The sequence below is a fragment of the Danio aesculapii genome, chromosome 11 (assembly GCF_903798145.1).
Source record: "Danio aesculapii chromosome 11, fDanAes4.1, whole genome shotgun sequence".
Lineage (NCBI taxonomy): Eukaryota > Metazoa > Chordata > Actinopteri > Cypriniformes > Danionidae > Danio > Danio aesculapii.
In genome coordinates, this window is record NC_079445.1 from 43,530,614 (window position 1) to 43,550,661 (window position 20,048).

The window sequence follows — 20,048 nt, forward strand, 5'->3', positions numbered from 1 at the left end:
AATTTTTACTGGGAGTAGTAGAGCCTTCTGGTAACTTTGGCATACTCACATATTTATTTATTTATTTATTTATGTATTTATTTATTTATTTATTTTTATTTTTTATTATTTATTTTTTTTTTTTAACCAACATCATCATTTGAACCATAATTGTGGAACCAACATCACTACTTGCTATACACATATACACTTATTTAACAACACACTTTACATGCCAATTTGCATGTAACAGCTGCACATATAACATTGTATATAGTAATATAGTTGTACATACACTTGTCAATTTGTATATTTGCATTCACTACTTCTATTTTTTTAAATACATAATACATAATATATATATATGTAGGGTTGGGAAATGTCCTCGAGCCGGGAATCGAACTCAGGACGCCCTGATGTGCTTCTGCACCATATGTCGGCACGCTAACCTCTAAGCTATTGCGCCAACGGCATACTCATTTCAACATACTATGATTTTGGGACATGCAAATTTTTATTGTAACAAAATAGATGTGAAATTAATTTAGGATGGATAGTATGTGATTTGAGAAGCAGCATGGTGGTTAAAGAGACAGACGAGTCTTCGCTGAGGCCAGCTTCCAGCCTCCGCCACTGAGACTGCAGCTCTGCACAAGACGTTTGGCCAGCGGAGAAATTAAAATGGTCGTGCCCAACTGAGTCTGGTTTCTCTCAAGGTTTTTTTTCTTCACTTCCGCCTTTAGTGAAGTTTTTTTTCCCTCTCCGCTGTCGCCACTGGCTTGCATGGTTCAGGATCTGTAGAGCTGCGCATCGTTGGATTTGCTCTTCAATATTTGGACTCTCAGTAGTGATTATTAAACCACACTGAACTGAGCTAAACTGAACTGAACTTAAACACTACAAACTGAACTACACAGTTCCTATTTACTGTGACCTTTTATGTGAAGCTGCTTTGACACAATCTACATTGTATAAGCGCTATACAAATAAAGGTGACTTGAATTGAATTGAATTGGTTCATTCAGTAAACTGATGGACAGTGACTGTAGAGATGATGTTTATGATGTTATGAAGGGCCAGGTCTGAGACGTGTGCAGATGACGCCCTCTAGTGGAGGAAGGAATTAGATGATGTTTAGCCAAATGTATTTATGGGTAAAAAAAATATATGTGAACATGAAATAACTTTCTTGATACATGTTCCTGGGCATTAATACATGTTTGTACAACCGTACAAATGAATATTTGTTAATCTAAATAAAATAAATGTTTTATATGAGATAAGAAATGTCACAAATTATTAGTACAAAATGTACAAAGGACAAAAGCAGCAACATTATTAAAACTTTAACATAAATAAAAATCTTAAAAATTATTTTGTTGCTTAAAAAAAATACCAAAAATAATATATAAATATATAAACACGCTTGACTTTTTTTTCTCCATTGAATGTCTATTGATGAGAGTTCGGTCTAAATTTGATTAATTAGCTTTACTGCAATTATAGTTGTAGTTGTATAGTTCTGTTGTGCTTTTGATCAAGATGTTTCTCCTAAAATGTCATTGTGTAAATCCTTCATGTAGACTGATGTGTGTTTGTGTGTGTGTGTGTGTGTGCGTGTGTGTGTGTGTGTGTGTGTTTATGTATGCAGGTTTCTCTGGACCTCTGGGAGCACCTGGAGATCTGTAAGGAGGGTCAGATGTCCTGGTTGAGCCGGCGCATCGACGAAGCTCACTTCATCATCACCGTCTGCTCCAAAGGCTTGAAGCACTTCGTGGAGAAACGCCACCGCAAAGGCAAAGCCACATCCAAAGAGAAAAACCGAGAGCCGACCGTGAGCGACTCCAGCAGCAGCAGCAGAGATCTGTTCATCGTGGCCTCCGCCATCATCTCAGAGAAACTCAAAGAAGTGCACCAGAAATCCTCTGATCTGTCGCGCTTCATGTCTGTATACTTCGATTATTCACATGAAACTGACGTCCCGACTTCACTCAGCCTGGCGCCGAAGTTTAAGCTGATGGATCAGCTACCGCAACTCTTCGCCCGATTGCATTCGCGCCAACTGAGTTTGACTGATCGTGAACCACAGCCGCCCAACGTTAGCAAACGCAACTATTTCTGCAGCAAATCGGGACGCTCATTATACGTGGCCATTTATAACATGCATCAACACGTCACGCAGGAGCCTGATTGGTTGGAGAAGGAACTCATGCCTCCGCCACTGCCTAATAAACGCACCATTCCGGAAAAAGTAGATTCAGGATTGGTGCTAAATGAAGTCAAACTCAAGCATGCGTCAGAAAGCGAGTGTCCTCCAGTGAGGAGTAACGTTTTGATTTTGCCACAGACTCCTCAGTTGGGAGTTTCTCTGAGTTTGTCGAGGGAGGATCTCGGGGAGGGATCGTCCAATCAGGACGCGGGTTCATGCCGGCCGGTTCTTCACACTGACGGATCTGCCAGTCCGCCAGAGATGCCCAGAGATTCGGGGATCTACGATTCATCTGTGCCGTCGTCAGAGCTCTCCATCCCGTTGATGGACGGACTCTCACCGGATCACGCAGATAACTCATCTCTGGCTGACAGCGTGTCCTCCTCTTCAGGACTGGGTGAGGGTTCAACACGTTTTTTTTGCATGAATATATCGCTTGAGATTAATATTTTACATTTAACCCCTTATTTGTTGCCATCCCGACACTTTTTTTTATTCACGTCACTTTTTTTTGCAATGAAATCCTAATCTAATCATGCCAAACTATATATCGTTGGAAAGGTCTAGAACTTCTAAATACATATTTCACCACCTTTTTTATTATGTAGTAAGAGTGATAGATTAAAACACATTTACTGTCACCCTATGACCTCTGGTACCCTTTACGGTTACATATTTAAAACCACAATATTGTAGTCTAAACATAAAGCATTTATGGCAAACTACACATCATTTGAAAGATTAAAATAGTTAATTTCTATATCTGGTCACTGATTACTGATAGATGTTACTGAGAAACAGTTATTTATTAATTTGCAACAAGGATACTTAATTGTAAAGCATTACTTCGCTACAGCAATCCACATGTGAAAATTAATTCTGATGTTTTTTAGAGGACAAATTGTAATGAAATACCACAGAAATAGCCAAACTACTTTAGAGTTGTATGTCTACTGAAATATTATCAGAAGTATGAATGAATACAGTTCATATTCCTCAAAACATAGGAGGCGCCCTTGTATGGTCATCAAAGGGAACTGGAGGTCATCCAGTGGTCATGTTTGGTACTGAAAAAAAGTCTGTATTTTCACTTGAAGATGCAACCACTTTCGCCAGCACCCATTTCAGCTATTTAAAAGCACTTGCTTATTAACTGACATTGCAGCAAAAAACGTGATTTAAAAGAAGCTTTTTTTTTCTTCTACAAAGTATATTAGTAATGCATGTAACGCAATTACATCGACTTTAGCAGCTGTTATCAAATTACGCAAATTTAAAATACGTTCCCCACAAATCTAAGTAGAATACAGTAATGCATTGGAATGCATTATACCCAACTATGATTATTATTGACTATAGTATTAGAAGTAAACAAGCTAATAATAATACTAATAAAAATAATAATATAGCAAGTTTCCTTATTAATTGTTCAGTACAATATGAATATAATCAGGTTATAGTTACATTTGACATAATTTAAGTAATATTAAAGCAAACACCTATTTTGAGTAGTCATAATAATAATAATAATAATAATAATAATTAATAACAACAACAACAACAACAATAATAATAATGATAATAATAATAATAACAACAACAACAACAACAATGATAATAATGATAATAATAATAATAACAACAACAACAACAACAATGATAATAATGATAATAATAATAATAATAATAATAATAATAATAATAATAATAATAATAATAACAACAATAATAAGAATGATAATAATGATAATAATAATAATAATACTAATAATAACAATAATAATAACAACAACAACAACAATAATAATATTGATAATAATAATAATAATAACAACAACAACAACAATAATAATGATAATAATAATAATAATAATAATAATAATAATAATAATAATAATAATAATAATAATAATAACAATAATAATAATAATAATAATAACAATAATAATAATGATAATAATGATAATGATAATAATAATAATAACAACAACAACAACAACAATAATAATAATAATAATAATAATAATAATAATAATAATAATAACTACAACAATAATAATAATGATAATAATAATAATAATAATAATAATAATAATAATAATAATAATAACAATAATAATAATGCTAATAATGATAATGATAATAATAATAATAACAACAACAACAACAACAACAATAATAATAATAACAATAATAATAACTACAACAATAATAATATTAATAATAATAATAATAATAATAATAATAATAATAATAATAATAATAATAATAATATTAATAATAGTGTTGGAAAATAATTATGAATAAATGGGTCGGGACAGAACCCCCTCTTGTCAAGGACTGCATAACCCTGATTAAAGAAACTATAGTGATGGAAAAAATTGGACATATATTAAAAGGAAAATCCAAATCATTCCAGAAAATGTGGGAAACTCATTTAAACTGTCGTGGCATTGATCATAATTCTACTATGTATCCTTAATTGTACACAGCACAATATTGTAATATTGTTTTGAATTACACCACACTGCTGTTTTTAATTTCATTTATTTAGTTTTGTTTATTACATTTTATTTTTATTTAATTTTTTTATCTTACAATTTCTATTTATTTATTTCTCTTTTCAATTTTCTCTTTTTTCTCCCTTAAAATAATGTATACTGTTCATGTTCTACTCAGTACTGTGTACATACAACTAATTTTGAAAAATCCAATAAAAAAATAATTAAAAAATAAATAAAAATATAATAATAGTGTTGGTATTATTTTTTTAAATGTATTAATAGAAAATCATATTTTATGATTTTAGGTAATCACAAGCAGCAAGAATATTAACTAATCTAGAATTCATTTTCATTTTAGATTTAATTAATGTTCTAGCTAATTTGTTAGTCTATTCAGCTATTATCAAGACTGTAATTTACCTAAGAACTCCCAGTGAGATATTTTATTTAAGGGTGATTTTTAAAGCCTGTTTCTGTGATGTCACAGCGAGGCATTTCATCTTACAGCACTTCAATTTTCCTGAACAAAAAGTGCATGTATGAGTTTGCATTCTGCACCAGGCTTTACCCTTTAATAATGATGTGTGTTTTATATTGTCAGGTGACGAGGAGCCTCCAGTCGTCAGCTCACTGCACTGCGCAGCACACACAATATGCAAAGCAGATCTCCATCACCAGCACCTCCACCCGAGTGAAGGACTCATAGCTGCAGCCTCCACCTGATGCCTTCGGCTCCACTCGCAGCGCCACTTTAACCCTTTACCTGCCACTGACTCATCCGTCATTGAATCCCTCATCAGAAGACACGTCTGACGGAGTAATCTAAAGGGATCTGGCAACGCAGTGTTTAAAAGCTGTGCTTTTTGAACCAAAGTGCTTGTGTATTAGGTATGCTATCGTCATTCAGACCTTCTTGTCTTAAAGTGGGTTTGAACCCGTGGACGGACCTGAACGTGAGAGTCCTTTAACATGTAATTTCAGCTTTATTTATTGTATTAACTGGTTTCAGATGTGCGGGATAACATGTTGTGCTCACTGCAGATGTGTAGATCGACACTTTTACATGGTTTTTAATAGCGACACTCAATTTTAGAGGCATTTCAAGAGCTTTTAGGCCTTTATTTTTGTATATGGATCTTTCGGAAATGTTCACCGCATAGCATAAACAGATTAGCATAGGTCTAATGTTTGTTTTATGACAAAGGGAAGAATGAGATGTTATTTTGTTAACTTTATAAAACGTAAATGTTTCATCTGTGTACGGTTTTATCCAGGTTTTGTACAGTTTTTTAGTATATTAGGAGTGATTTCTACATTATATAAGCTTTGTACTGTTTTATAGTACTCTAATGTAGGAGGTACACAATAAAACTAAGATTTATATGCATTGTGGGGATCGCTCGTGTTTCCTATAGTTTTTAATATTTGGGAAAAATTATAAACGCTTGAATAACTTTAAACAAAGACTTAGCAAATTAAGTTCAATTACAAATATTTTGTTAACATCTAACAAGGGATGTTGTTAATTGATTCATTTACATATGCAAATTTTAAGCTAAAATGAAACATGCATGTGATGCTAAAAATGGATAAAATGACAAACTTCAGGTAGGTATTTGTTCATTCATTCATTTTCCTTCAGCTTAGTTACTTTATTCATCAAGGGTCGCCATAGTGGCTAGAACTTATCCAGCATGTTTTACACAGCGTATGCCCTTCCAACTGCAACCCAGTACTGGGAAACACCCATACACATTCATTCTCACACACACACACTCTCCTACAATACGGCCAATTAAGTTAATCAATTCCCCTATAGCAATATATTCCCCTATATAGTTATGTATAGGTTTAAAATAGCTCTCAGATATGTCCAGTGTTGTATTTATTCATATTTATTCATTCATTAATTTTCTTTTCGGCTTGGTCCCTTTATTAATCAGGGGTCGCCACAGCGGAATGAACTGCCAACTTATCCAGCGTATGTTTTACACAGCGGATGCCATTACAGCTGCAACCCATCACTGGGAAGCACTCATACACACACACACACACACACACACACACACACACACACACACACACACATACACTACGGACAATTTAGCTTACCCAATTCACCTATAGCGCATGTGTTGGGACTGTGTGGGAAACTAGAGCACGCGGAGAAAAACCACGCCAACAAAGGGAGAACATGCAAACTCCACACAGAAATGCCAACTGACCCAGCGGGGACTTGAACCAGAGACCTGCTTGCTGTGAGGCGACAGTCCTAACCACTAAGCCACCGTGTGGCCTATTTGCATTCATATGTTATGTACAAATGCATACACATTATGCATTACAAATAAATGAGAAGGGTCCTGAATTTTATTTTTTATGTGATTTATTTTTGCATATTACCCACATTTTTGAATGCTAGGAAAAAAATTATATATATATATATATATATATATATATACATATATATACATACATATATGCTTATTTTTAAAATATTTTTGATAAAATAATACAAATAATGAAGAGATGTTTAAAATATTGTGATCAACTCCGGATATTGTGGTTCACATTAACATAATGCAAACCATTTTGTAAATTTTAAGTGTATAGATCATTTTTTAATAATTATTAAATTAATTAAATATTACAAATAAAGAAATGCTGGTTAAAAACTCCTGAATGACATTTAAAGGAGACCTATTATACCCCTTTTTTACAACATAAGTGTGTGTTTGTGTGTGTGTGAGTGAGTGAGTAAAGTTACAGCTCAAAATACCACACAAATGTTTTCTAAAGGCTGATTTATACTTCTGCGTCAAGTGCACACATATGGTCCGGTGCAGCCTTCGCGCACTCGCATAGCACCTGCTGTGGCTGACGCCGACGCGCACCTCCCAGAAAATGTAACTACACATAGCAATGACGCGTAGCGCAAGCTCTGTGATTGGTCGGCTTGGTAGTGGTGACGAGTGTGGGCTGAGAGCTGCGAGCCCGATGGAGCGAGTGTTTACAAAACATCCACGAAGAAACTCGACACAGCAACATAACAACCTGCTGCCAGCTAACATTTCAGAAGTGTAATTGCAGAGCAGCACTAAAAAGAAAGCACACAGAAGTATAAACCAGCCTCAACTCTCTGAAACGGACCCTTTCAGGCTTGATCCTAATTGTGGAGTTTTGGTGACTGTCGCTTTAAATTCAAATGAGATTGTGCTCTTTTTCACAAGAGGGCGGAGCTATGATCATCTATGTGTCAGCATAGTGGCAGATTTAAAAACAAGACTAACGTCCTATGATAATGAGGGAGAGATAATTACTAGTGGGCGGGGCTTTCACCCTATGATGACACGTACAAAGAGAGAATGTCAATCAAAATGTTTCTGCAGACTGTTTTTATCTTGTGAGATTATTAAAAAATACAATTAATACATTTTTAGCATTAGAATCTGCTTATTTTTTATACTATTTTGCCACACAACTGTGTTTAAAAGAGATTTTTGCATAAAAGGACCCCTTTAAAGTGACTAATATATTTATTTCTTGCTTCATTCATCCCTGATCTGTGGTTTATTGAGCTCGAACCACACAGCTCTGTAATCTGGTGAATTCTTGAACCCTAGAGATGTGAAAAGCTTGTAGGAAGGCTTGTTTTCTTCTTCCACAAAACAGTAGACCGGGTGTCCTTGTTCCAGGAGGTGTTTGGCCATGATGGACACCAGTAGCCTGGCGTAGCCTTTACATCGGTGTTGTGGTAATGTGTAGAGTAAACCGAGAGCAGCATGATGATACACGAGCAGCCAAGAGACGGGCTCCGTCTGGCCCTCCTCGATCACACACAGTGAAGGATTATGGGAAATGTAGTTCAGCACGGAGTTGTAGCTGCTGCAGTCTCCACCATACTTCCATGTGCTGTTCACCAGATGTGCATGAGCCGTGCTGAGAGGAGCAAAGCTGAGGCCAGCGTATCTGAAAATACATGAGATTTGTTTTTTACATTTAAAGAGCACCTATGGTAAAAATCTACATTTCAAGCTGTTTGGACAGACATATGTGCATGTATATAGAACGTCATATTGGGCTGATATAAACACACCCAGTGCTTTTTTTTCAATTTAACAACATAAAAAACGGTGGACCAATTGGAGCGGTTTTCAGATCGACTGCAACTTTACGTAGGAGAGCGGTCCCCCCGCCCACCAATATTGATTGACAGGCGCGTCATCATATCCTCAGTTTGTTGATTCACGTCCGCCATTTTCAGCGTGAGTCGAAGCGATATCACTAAAGGAACACCCTTGCTTTATTTTTAGATGCAAGGCTCAACACAAGATCAATATTCTCCACATTATCGCTCTAATCAGAATTATTGGTTGTATCTTTAGGTAGGTTTGCAAACATGTGTACTTCTCATTGAGTCTACCTTATACTTCAGCCGCTTGCATTTCTCGCGATCCCAGAAGCTCCCTGTGATCTTAACTAGCATGCGTTTTAGAATTCTAAACATCGGTTTCTATCAGGGTACACTCAAGTCGACGGCTGGGTGCCGCGGACCGCGGCAGAAACCGATGTTTAGAATTCAAAAATGCGTGGTGCGACGAATCGGGACACTTCATGTTTCTGCCGCGCTACAGAGAGTGTCTGGTGTGCCGTGTCGCGGCGCATCCAGTGCCTCAGTCAAGTTAATTCAGTGTGTGTGGTTATTAGTTTCTGTGTACAAGCTCGGCACTTGAAACTAGCACACAGTTGGCTGTAAAACTACAAAGACACAAATGATTGTGTACTCTCTGCTTGGTCTGTGTCCGAGTCATACATAAACAACTGAATGCTGAACCTCTCACTCCAGCTCCTTCTCTGTCTGCCTGTCAGACTCTGTTGCAAACGCAGTGCGGGTGAGCTCATGGTCCCGCCCCCTTGTTACGTTGGCGGGAAGCCGAAACTAATTTACATGTGAAGCAACACACCCCTAAATCAGCGAGCTGTGGACACGCCCCCAACATGACACTTTTTAACACATTATAATAAAACAATCTGAATTGTGTTTTAAACTGAACCTAAACTGGCACACTCAAAACAACCATAATATTAATATTACATCAGAAAAAAGAGGTAAACTATGTGCCATTTAAAGTTGTTAAAGGCGTTTTACATTGGCAATCAGGAGGGTCCAGTTTTTTTGATTATGTTCGGTTATATGCCTCAGTGAACTAAATTTATATAATTAAATTACATCTTATTTATTAATCAAACTTTTAATTACATTTTTATTTATTAATCAAACTGTTTTGAGGGATATTGAGTGGTTCTCGGTGACATTTGTGATATGAAATAAAGCGTTTCCAATCCTGCACCTATTAATGGATGACTATAAAAGACTGCACATATTGTATTACTGTTTAACTTCTATGTGCGATCAAGAGCATAACAAAATACAAACTATGCATCTTTGCAAATGTATATTTAAGTTATCTGTATTTTTATTATTTTTTAGGATACAGATCTGAGCAAACTATTTCTTAACTATTAAGGAGCTCCCTGTACTGTACATATTGTTTTGATGTCCTTCAGGGAGGATCAAGCAATAATTAGACCCCCCTAAACCCCTCTGTAATTTGCACGCTGGTTAAAGGCATAGTTCACTCATTTATTTATTTCACTCACTCTCAGGGTTTTAAGATGTAGGTGAATTTTCTCAGTATTTAAACTTTAAAGAAGATTATTAGCTGTGTTTTTTTATTTCAAAATGCAGGTCTATGCTACAGTATAGGTCTAATGCTATGTTTCAATTCACTCATATATTGCATAATTGCATAAATTACAGTAGGATAGACTTTTTATTAGATGAGAAAAAATGTGCAGAAACTATGATGGAAACTATGATGGATTTACTAAATAAATTCCAGCATCGTTGCTTTTTTGCCTTCATCTTCTGAGGAACAATAAAGAGCATACAGTCGTTTCTCCTACTGCTACAAACTACAAACATTTTTTGTGTTTAATTTTAGCCCCATCAGAAAGTGATGATTTTGTTCTCTAGAAATTGACCTGAAACGCTGCTTTATTTGCAATTGTTTTTAGCAATGTTTTGTGCATAAATTTGCATCTTTAAATGGAAACTTACCTACTTATAAAGTAAAAAAAAAAACATGGTAAATCATATACATACTATTACCTGTGGCTCTTACTGAGATCTTATGAAAAGAAACAGTCTGTGAAAAGAACTACATTATTTACAACATTATTACCTTTAATACAGTCCATTTCCATCATGAGGTCCATTTCTGGCCTCATCATGGCTAATAATAACTTAGTGTTGACTGTGTAGGCTATATGTTTATAAGTGTTTGGAACCACTTGCTTGCATTTTAATAATGGCCAATGCATTTACATTTAGACTATAGTTTTAGATAAAAATGTTCTTTAATGTTTTACAGAAAGACAAAAATGACTTCAAACGTTATTTATACTTAAGCTATACTTACGTGGTACTTTGCAGGTTGTAAGCGTTACCGATAAAATTCCCATAGGATTTTCCAAAAGGTTTTTTGAAGATTGCAAATAAGCTCTGTCTTCAAAAACAGTTCATTACACTTACACGTTTTGTCTAATTGGATAATCCTCACACGTTAATATAACTTTTATTACTTTTAGATCCTAAATGCTAACGTAAGAACTGAAATGCTAACATTATAGGCTATAAACGGACTACTGACTTCTGGGCACTCCGTTGTTACGTCAGTTTCCGACAACTTTTCAAGCTTATTTTTTAGAAATATTTGTACAAAGATTTACTCTCAAAATGTATTATATTAAAATTCACAATATATAAACAAATACAAACACAATTGGAATCAGACCTACTCATTGTATGGCCTGAAACTCAAAATTGAGTAAAATTACAGCATTTTCAGGGATGAATGTCTCTAAAACGCTGAGGTTACTTCAATGCTAGGTTATTTTAGTTCATGTTTCGCACTACATATAATTTGATCTAGGGTTAACAATTAATGCTGGCCCACTTTTTCACACCGTGGCTTACCGTATGTCATTATTTGCATATTCACGGAGGCAGTGTCATGATTGGAGAAGCGCATCACGTGGTCTGTAAACTTAAATATGACAGCTGTAACGTCGTTGACCGTTGGGTCTTCATGTGACTGTAGTTGGATTAACGTTATGTTGCCGAGTGCTGTCAAAATGACCCTGAATGGAGTTCTTTAGAATATAAAGGTAAGAATTAGGTAATTTTTTTCCCCATTAAAATTGACGTTTTCCGTCACTAAATGGCATTTTCGCCTTAAAAGCTAAAACGACTGTGACGCTGAAATTTTATGACTGTCAAAATAACTTGAATTTAAGGCAAAGTGATTGGCTGTCATTTGCTAAAAAATATTATTACACCTATTCACTCACATTGCATCGCACTGTGCCTTTTTAATGTTTTTGTTTTTGTAAAGGTGGTCGAGGGACATGTTTGACTGTTAACCGTTGCACTAGCGCGTTCACGTACACAACTTTCAAAAAAATAACAAACGGTTTTCGGCTGCGTGTACATCAACACGGACCCTGCGTAGTGTTGTTCACTACTAGTACTCCCTGTTCCTTGAGGTCGGGAAATCCGCTTAAATTTCAACACCTTGCATCTGAGAAAGAAATCTCACCCACGTTTGAGGTTTGACAACTTCAACAGTTCAGTAAAGTTAGCAACAGATTCGCAGATTCGTATCCGAAACATTGTTCCTACACAAATAGCACCTCTATTCAACCGTCGCAGTGTATAAAATCAACTAAAATCTTATTTTTACAATCAATTTTTTGTCTCTTTGGTTATATTGTGTCCTTATAATTGTTCTTTCTTGCATAATAAAAAAACAAACAAAACAAACCTATGTGAATTCAGGCATGTAACGTCTTTATATTACACATCCAATTAGTGTTTATGTAATATCCAACCTTCACTTAGTACTGTTAGATTAATTAACATAAAATCATATTTCAAACCTCTAAAATCAATAATATGTCGGTGCAAATAACGTGCAGAAAAAACGCAATCTTAGTGTTTTAGTTATCACGGAATTGATTGTATATATTTCAAGATTGACAAAAGTACTTGCGATTTGGCGTTTCTTCTCACAATTATGGGTCGTATATTCAATTCAATTCACCTTTATTTGTATAGCGCTTATACAATGTAGATTGTGTCAAAGCAGCTTCACATAAAAGGTCATAGTAAATAGGAACAGTGTAGTTCAGTGTAGTATATCTATACCAATTTCGACTTTTCAGAATTAACAGTTTTTATCTTACTTTAAAGTTGTGTAATTTATATCTCACTATCCTGACTTTTTTTTCTTTCTTTCTCAGAACCAAAGTTAGGCTATGGCTTGAAACTGATATAAACTTACAAGATTATAAGAAAAAAAGGTCAAAATGCAGAATTTATGTCCCACATATCTGAGAAAAGAAGAATTGAGAGATATAAACAATGCCATTTATTTTTTAAAGAGCCCATATTATACATGAAATAGGGTCATATGTAGGTTGTAAGGGTCTCCAACAACAGTCTAATATGCATGCAAGGTCAAAAAACCCTTTGATGGTCTTATAATCTGCATTTATTTTTACCTAATTATCCCAGCGACTCCCATATGAATCGTTCAGCGATTCATTTGTTCCCAAACCCCTCCTCAGCGCGAAGCTAATCTGCGCTGATTGGACCGATGACAGCCTGCTGCGATTGGTCGACAGTGACAGGCTTCAGCACGAGACAGAGTGAAATGCCCAGCTGGTAATCAACTATATAAAAGTAGTCACAGTGCACACGCGCTTCATAGTGGAAGGCTTTTTTCACACACACACACACACACACACACACACACACACACACGCAACCCTCCTCAGAAGAACTGGGGAGATCGACGCGAGTCTCCTAGCCACTTTACCTGCTCTCTCTCTCTCTCTCACTCTCACTCTCACTCTCACTCTCACTCTCACACACACACACACACAACGCTCCTCAGAAGAACTAGGGAGAGCGACGCGAGTCTCCTGTCTCTAGCCGTCACACACTCGACCTGCTCTTTTTCTCACACACACACAAACACACACACACATCACGTTCCTCCTCAGAACTAGGGAGATCGACACGAGTCTCCTGTCTCCTAGCTTACGATCGCCATAGCAACGACAAACGGCAGTGGAACGCGAGCTCACAAAAGCATTTAAAGTTAAATCCGTAAACAAAGCGGCACGCGTCGCGTTTTTAACGTGGCTTACATGCGATAAGAGAATATAAAGAGTAACCGCGTGTACTGTACCAGGTTAACAAGTAACAGAACACAATAAATACATAATTTGCAAGCTAGAGTAAACGAGGCAACAATTTTAATCGCACTTACATACACTAGTGAATAAACCTCAACCACTGACTCTTCACAGTTTCATCTTTGTTTCACACTACATGGAAGGGCATTTTTAAAAACCCATAATATGGGCTCTTTAAATTGTACCCAACAGGACAATCCTAAATAAAAACACAAAGGTCAAAACTCCAAAAATTGGTAAACAAAAAATTGGTAAAAAACAATATAATGCATTTTATATGTAATATTGGATAAACATGTTTGGTTGTACATCATTCAATCTCATGTAAAAAGAGTATGGTAAGTTATTTTTTCAAACTGTAATAATTTATAGTAAATTCTATTTATTTTTTTTTAACCATACTAAAGTAAAGTGTACTGTACTAAACTGTATATATTATTGTATTTACAACCATTTGATTTAGATTTGGTTTATGAATGCAACAGCATGGGTCGTTTGTTTATATTAAAGCAACTATTCATTCACCTTATTCTCCGCGTACGAGTGGTCTCGAAACTTCCGGTGTCATTCACTTCCATTCATTTTTAAACGTTAAAAACAGCTCGTTTTGCTGCTTGGTGTTGCAAACTGATATTGTCTTATTATATTATTCTACTTTGTCTGTATTGTAATGCAAACACTTGTTTGTAGAGTAAGTAGTTTGACTGTTGTCTGCCGTTTATTATTCATAGTCATTTCTCTCATAGGAAACTGAATCGGAAGTTCTAAAACAATCGCAAAAATGTGCGCACTTCCGCATCAAAGAATAAGGTCAATAGTATTTTTTTCATGTGGGCTATATTGAAAATGATAAACATTTGACATGTTGGTACCTGTCTTTAAACTGCAGCTGTTGTTGATCCTGCAGCACCAAGACGTTCATCACTCCTTGGACCTTGGAGGGAATGCCATGCTGATCTGCAAACTCCTGAACTGCTCCTAAATGCCTGATGTCAACACCTGTATATCAGCAGGTTTGAGCATGTTTCATTTTTGTCACAGTTGCCAAACTATTGAAAATGAATTGAATGCAGATTAGAGCGTGTACCTGCCAGTAACGTGAAGGCGTCTTTATTGATCACACCAGGTGTGTCCAGAAAGCTTTTCAAGCAGTCTTTGCTCTTTGAGTAGATGCTGTATATGTTAAAATCTCCCTCTCGATTCTTTACGCCCTGTCACAGTGTGGGAATGTGTACAGTTTAATATATATTTTTAGAGCCAAAAACTGTAAACCAGCAAAAAAAGGATTCATTTAAATCATAATAAAAGGCTCCATTATAAGGATCATCATACTCATTCATCATCATACATACTGAACATTCATATTCATACTCAGTACAGCTCAGTTTAAATATGTAATAAAATGTTTAAATAAATGTATGTATAATGTTTTTTTACATAAGAGTATCTGAATTATTTGAGAACATGAGAACATTACTTAACCTGTATTTTTTACTATAATGGAGTAGTAGGTGCGCTTTTTATAAAGCTGCTTTGGAATGATAACTATTGTAAAATGCACAATATAAATCAACTTGAATTGAGTTTTAACATTTTCTCAAAATTTATTGGAAACATTAGACGCAAATATGTTTTTTATATAAAGGCACTAAATTTAATTATAATTTAAAATGAAAACCTAATTTAAAATAGCTATTTATTTTGTATATGAATCAGTAAAGTTTTCAGTTTGTACACATTGAAATACAACATATTACATACATTTTTTTCCACAACAATTGCCTTGCTGCATTTACAAATTATACAAAATAAAAGGATATGTATATTAAAAACTAACCATTTTTGTTAATGGTAATTATATTCAAAAGTAATCATTATTATCATACCAAGTACTATGTACAATAGAAAGATAGATAGATAGATAGATAGATAGATAGATAGATAGATAGATAGATAGATAGATAGATGGTTTGATTCTAAATACCAATGTTACTTTGCTTTCAGTAAAAACATGGCTCCTTTTCGTGTGGGTATAATAATACTAAACGTTTTGATTTGTAACATGATATTACCTGAACTTTCGGTTTATAAATAATGACAGTGAAATCTGATCTCAGATCTGCAAAAACCACCATACTGTGAGATTTTCCTCTGTTTATGTTGAATATACAGCCATAATATACATCTATTATGTATGGTGCTGTGGTTTATTATTTGAAGACGTTTACTTCATCCATATTTGAACATTTCTAGAGTTATTTGCAACATTAAACTCATTACTTGTATAAAATCATTTTTGTAAATGTAAGTTGAAATTAACCTAAAATGAACATTTATAGATTAATAAATTCTTAATAATAAAAATATGAATATAGTACTATAGAAAATCTACTGTAGCGTTGAATTACCGTTTGTTTTTATATTTTAAGTTTTAAAACGAATATAAAAAAATCTTTTGTGTATTTTGTTTCACTGTAACTTGAGATTTCGTTTTATTCAAAATACCATCATAACACTCATTAGGACTCATTTTTGTGAGGGTACAATAATAGTAATAAACACCTTGATTTGAAATATGATATTACCTGAACTTTCGGTTTGCAAATAATGACAGTGAAATCTGGCCACAGATTGGCAATAACCTCCAGATTGTGAGGTTTTCCTCTGTTTATGTTGAATATACAGCCATAAATGTATCTGTTAAGGTAAATGATGATCATTTGAAATTGTTGACTTCATCAAAGTTTTAACATTTCTAGAGTTATTTGCAATATTAGACACATTACTTTTTGTAAATATAAGTTGGAATGGAAACCTAATGAACATTTATAGATTAATTAATTAATAAATTGTTTTTTTAAAAATACGAATATAGTACTACAGAAAATCTACTGTAGCATTAAATTAGCTTTTTGTTTTTATATTTTAAGTTTTAAAACTAATATAAAAAATCTTTTGTGTATTTTGTTTCACTCTAACATGAGATTTTGTCTCATTCAAAATACCATCATAACACTCATTATGACTCATTCTTGTGAGGGTATAATCATAATAAATGGCTTGATTTGAAATATGATATTACCTGAACTTTCGGTTTGCAAATAATGACTGTGAAATCTGGCCACAGATTGGCAATAACCTCCAGATTGTGAGGTTTTCCTCTGTTTATGTTGAATATACAGCCATAAACCTGGAAAACAATCAATTATTAACTCCTTCTCTTGAGCTGTTGAGTGAAAATAAAAGCACTGGGGTGGTGATCCGATCGGTTAACCTTCACAGTATATAAAAAAAGAACTAAAACTTTCCAAGAGTCTCCACACCTTGATGGATTCTGGAAAAAAGTTCTTCAAAACACTTTCAGCTTGTTTAAGTTCTTCAGACGTCAGGATGATCATTCTGTAACATACAGCTCGAACGGTCACAGAAACAAATGATTAACAAAAACTCCAAAGTAAGGAAGTGTTTTTTTAAAGTTACAGCAGACTTTAATTTCAGCCTCACGGACAATACCAGTAAAATAGCGATTTATGTTATTGGACCAAAAGTGGATTATATCTGTCAAATATTAATAACATGGATCTATTTATTACACCAGCAACTTACAATGTGTGATCAAGAGATGAATATGATCAGCTCGATTTCTCCCATATCATACTGAGCCAGCGTGTTTGGTTTGGTTGTTTAGTACACTCAAGACCAGTCGATTCAGTTCACACCATCTAAAATCATCAAAAAACTGTCTGTATTAAAGTAAAACAGAGTATTAAAGTGATTCGGAGTTTTTCATCAGGAGATATTCACGGACAGCTCAGCATCGGGTCCTGAAGCATGCAACAGTCTGGTCATGTGACCTGGCAGATGATGCAAACACACACACACACATCTCTCCAGCTGCAATATAAGAGAATATGGATGATTTCTGTGCTCGACTAAGAAGGAAAACCTGCACGTTTTTTGATGTGTCAGTGAAATGAACTGAAGCGTGAGCGTCTGTCCGTCAGCAGGATGCAGAAACACACACACAAAGACGCTCTTCACTGACGCTGAGGTGAGATGAAGCATATATGTGTGTGTGTTTTTTATTGTATATATGTCATACTCATACACTCAGATAATTCTCTCTGCTTTTTCTTCTCACAGAATCACAACCGGCTAAGATGGTTTGCATTCTCACTGTGTTTGCATGCATTTCTTCAGCTCTTATTGTCACCGGACACATGGCACTGAATGACAACCGTGATGTCGTTAACGTGGCAAACTATGTTATGAACTTCCACAATAGCATGAGCAACTACACTTATGCCTTTAAAGTGGTGAAAGTCTTATCAGACGCAGCTCAGGTATGTGTACTGTTTGTTATACTGTAACATATGATGGTATTGTTGTGGTGTGTTTGTGCTGATAATGTGTTTGCTGCAGCTTTATCCTCCTGCACGAGTGAAATACACCTTACAGATTGAGGCAGCACAGACGGTCTGCAAGAATCAAGAGAATGTCAATATCACACAATGTGCTTTTCAGGATAACGCTGAGGTGAGGAATGCACAAAATGCTTATTATTATAATTGCAAGCATTTTAAGGATTATGGAACGCTTCTTTGTAAATTGAGTAGTGTTTTGATTATGCACATGCATTTTTGGCAAATGCACTGTAAAGATTTTAGATTATGCCCAATTATAATGAATGGATATTAAGATGTAGTTACATTTTGAGTAATAAAATAAATGTTCAAAAATTAAATGAAAAATGTATTATTTAGCATATAAATCAATGAATGATAATATTTCCTATCTCCCCCTTTCCCAATAAAATAAGTACAATTTTTACTATTTACATTGTGTAATAAAAATGAATTAAGTTAAATGAAATTAAATCAGCATATAAATGAATCAGTGATAATATTTCCTGTTTGTTGTTTTTTACATTTTGTGTAATAAAATAAGTTGTTTAATAAATTAAATGAAACAATATTTAGAATACAAATGAATAATTGATCATATTTCCTGTTTGTTTTTTTTCTAATAAAATAAAACAAATAAAATTTTTACTATTTACGTTTTATGTGATAAAATAAATTCTTTAATAAATTAAATGAAATAAAAAAATATTTTGCATTTAATTTAATATTGTTAAGCTAGTTTTTTTCCCCAATAAATTAAAATAAATCGAGATTATTAAATAAAATGGAAAAGAATGTTGCATATAATGAATGAATGTTCCTCCTTTTTTTCCATAAAATAACAAATTAAAATTGTTATATTTCTGCATATAAATGTTTTTTTGATTATTTTATTTATATTATTGCATTTAGTTAAATATTAACATATAATATGTGTTGCATTTTATCCATACAAAAAAAATTGTAAAAATAAAAGTATTTTGCGTGTAAATAAATTTAAGCGTGATCGTGTTTACATTGATAATGCTAGCATTAGGTTTTATGCATTCTGTACAATAAAATAAAAAGTATATAATATTTATGAATTGAATTCACATGAATTAATTTTTCATTATTTTTGCACCCCTTTATTGTTATTTGGCATATTTGCACTAATGTTGAAATCTACTATTTATACTTGGTCAGAAGAAGAAGTATTAATTTCTGCTGTTTTCTTGTCTGTTTGTTTCCTCAGACTATGACCTGCTCTTTCAGTGTCATCGCAGTGCCAGGAAATAATTATATCCCCAAACGTGTGCTGTCACATCAGTGTGGCTGAATGGACCTGCGGTTAATAATACATGCTTATGCCTTATTTTGCATTTGTGGCATGTTATTGTGAATCATTATTTATACTGTAGTTAATCATATTTTTGCATTTTATAAACTGCAGTTTTCAGTTCATTAACTTAAAAGCTTGTCTGTAGAGATGTTGTAGTATTATAGATTCAACCTTGTGCCAAAAAAATAAGCTAAATAAAAAAGATTGTCTCATTAAGCATTTAAACTTTGTACATGGTTTGTGTTTGAGTGTTGTAATATATTTCAGAAAGACTTGTGTGGCACATATTTTTATCCATATTATTCCTG

General features: G+C 34.2%; 3 protein-coding genes across 6 annotated transcripts in view; 2 read left to right on the forward strand and 1 right to left on the reverse strand.

Annotated features, from left to right (window-relative positions):
- Positions 1–5,831, forward strand: part of il17rd (interleukin 17 receptor D) — an 81,752-nt gene extending 75,921 nt beyond the window's left edge. Inside the window, 2 exon segments of the mRNA XM_056468324.1 lie at positions 1,631–2,585; positions 5,294–5,831. Of these exon segments, the coding sequence (XP_056324299.1) occupies positions 1,631–2,585; positions 5,294–5,415 (1,077 nt within the window). The 3' untranslated portion in view covers positions 5,416–5,831.
- Positions 5,832–7,226: 1,395 nt separating this feature from the next.
- On the reverse strand, positions 7,227–17,842 carry si:ch73-106k19.2 (glycine N-acyltransferase-like protein 3). Of its 4 annotated transcripts, none has more exons than XM_056468328.1 (6): positions 17,623–17,841; positions 17,338–17,415; positions 16,602–16,707; positions 15,104–15,227; positions 14,889–15,015; positions 7,227–8,661 (listed from the first exon to the last, which is right to left on the reverse strand). In XM_056468328.1, exons 2-6 carry the CDS (start codon positions 17,412–17,414, stop codon positions 8,241–8,243), a joined length of 855 nt encoding a protein of 284 aa, XP_056324303.1. In that variant the 5' UTR covers position 17,415; positions 17,623–17,841; the 3' UTR covers positions 7,227–8,240. The 4 variants fall into 4 exon arrangements, with proteins under 4 accessions (XP_056324303.1, XP_056324302.1, XP_056324300.1 ...); XM_056468327.1 differs by having other exon boundaries at positions 17,338–17,428; XM_056468325.1 differs by lacking the exon at positions 16,602–16,707 and adding an exon at positions 17,099–17,206 and having other exon boundaries at positions 17,340–17,842.
- A 1-nt stretch (position 17,843) lies between these two features.
- On the forward strand, positions 17,844–19,759 carry zgc:194981 (uncharacterized protein LOC561073 homolog). The gene is made up of 4 exons (XM_056468331.1): positions 17,844–18,067; positions 18,160–18,359; positions 18,439–18,552; positions 19,654–19,759. The coding sequence occupies exons 2-4, from the start codon at positions 18,177–18,179 to the stop codon at positions 19,735–19,737; spliced, it is 381 nt and encodes a 126-aa protein (XP_056324306.1). The 5' UTR covers positions 17,844–18,067; positions 18,160–18,176; the 3' UTR covers positions 19,738–19,759.
- The last annotated feature ends 289 nt before the right edge of the window (positions 19,760–20,048 follow it).

Excerpts from the sequence above, each read along its gene's own strand:
- si:ch73-106k19.2 (XM_056468325.1), bottom strand. The coding sequence starts at position 17,414 with ATGATCATCCTGACGTCTGAAGAACTTAAACAAGCTGAAAGTGTTTTG. Across the intron at positions 17,207-17,339 it reads TTTTTCCAGAATCCATCAAG|GTTTATGGCTGTATATTCAA; the intron begins GTGTGGAGACTC and ends ATTGTTTTCCAG. Across the intron at positions 15,228-17,098 it reads TTTGCAAACCGAAAGTTCAG|GGCGTAAAGAATCGAGAGGG; the intron begins GTAATATCATAT and ends ACACTGTGACAG.
- zgc:194981 (XM_056468331.1), top strand. The coding sequence starts at position 18,177 with ATGGTTTGCATTCTCACTGTGTTTGCATGCATTTCTTCAGCTCTTATT. Across the intron at positions 18,360-18,438 it reads TCTTATCAGACGCAGCTCAG|CTTTATCCTCCTGCACGAGT; the intron begins GTATGTGTACTG and ends TGTTTGCTGCAG. Across the intron at positions 18,553-19,653 it reads CTTTTCAGGATAACGCTGAG|ACTATGACCTGCTCTTTCAG; the intron begins GTGAGGAATGCA and ends TTGTTTCCTCAG.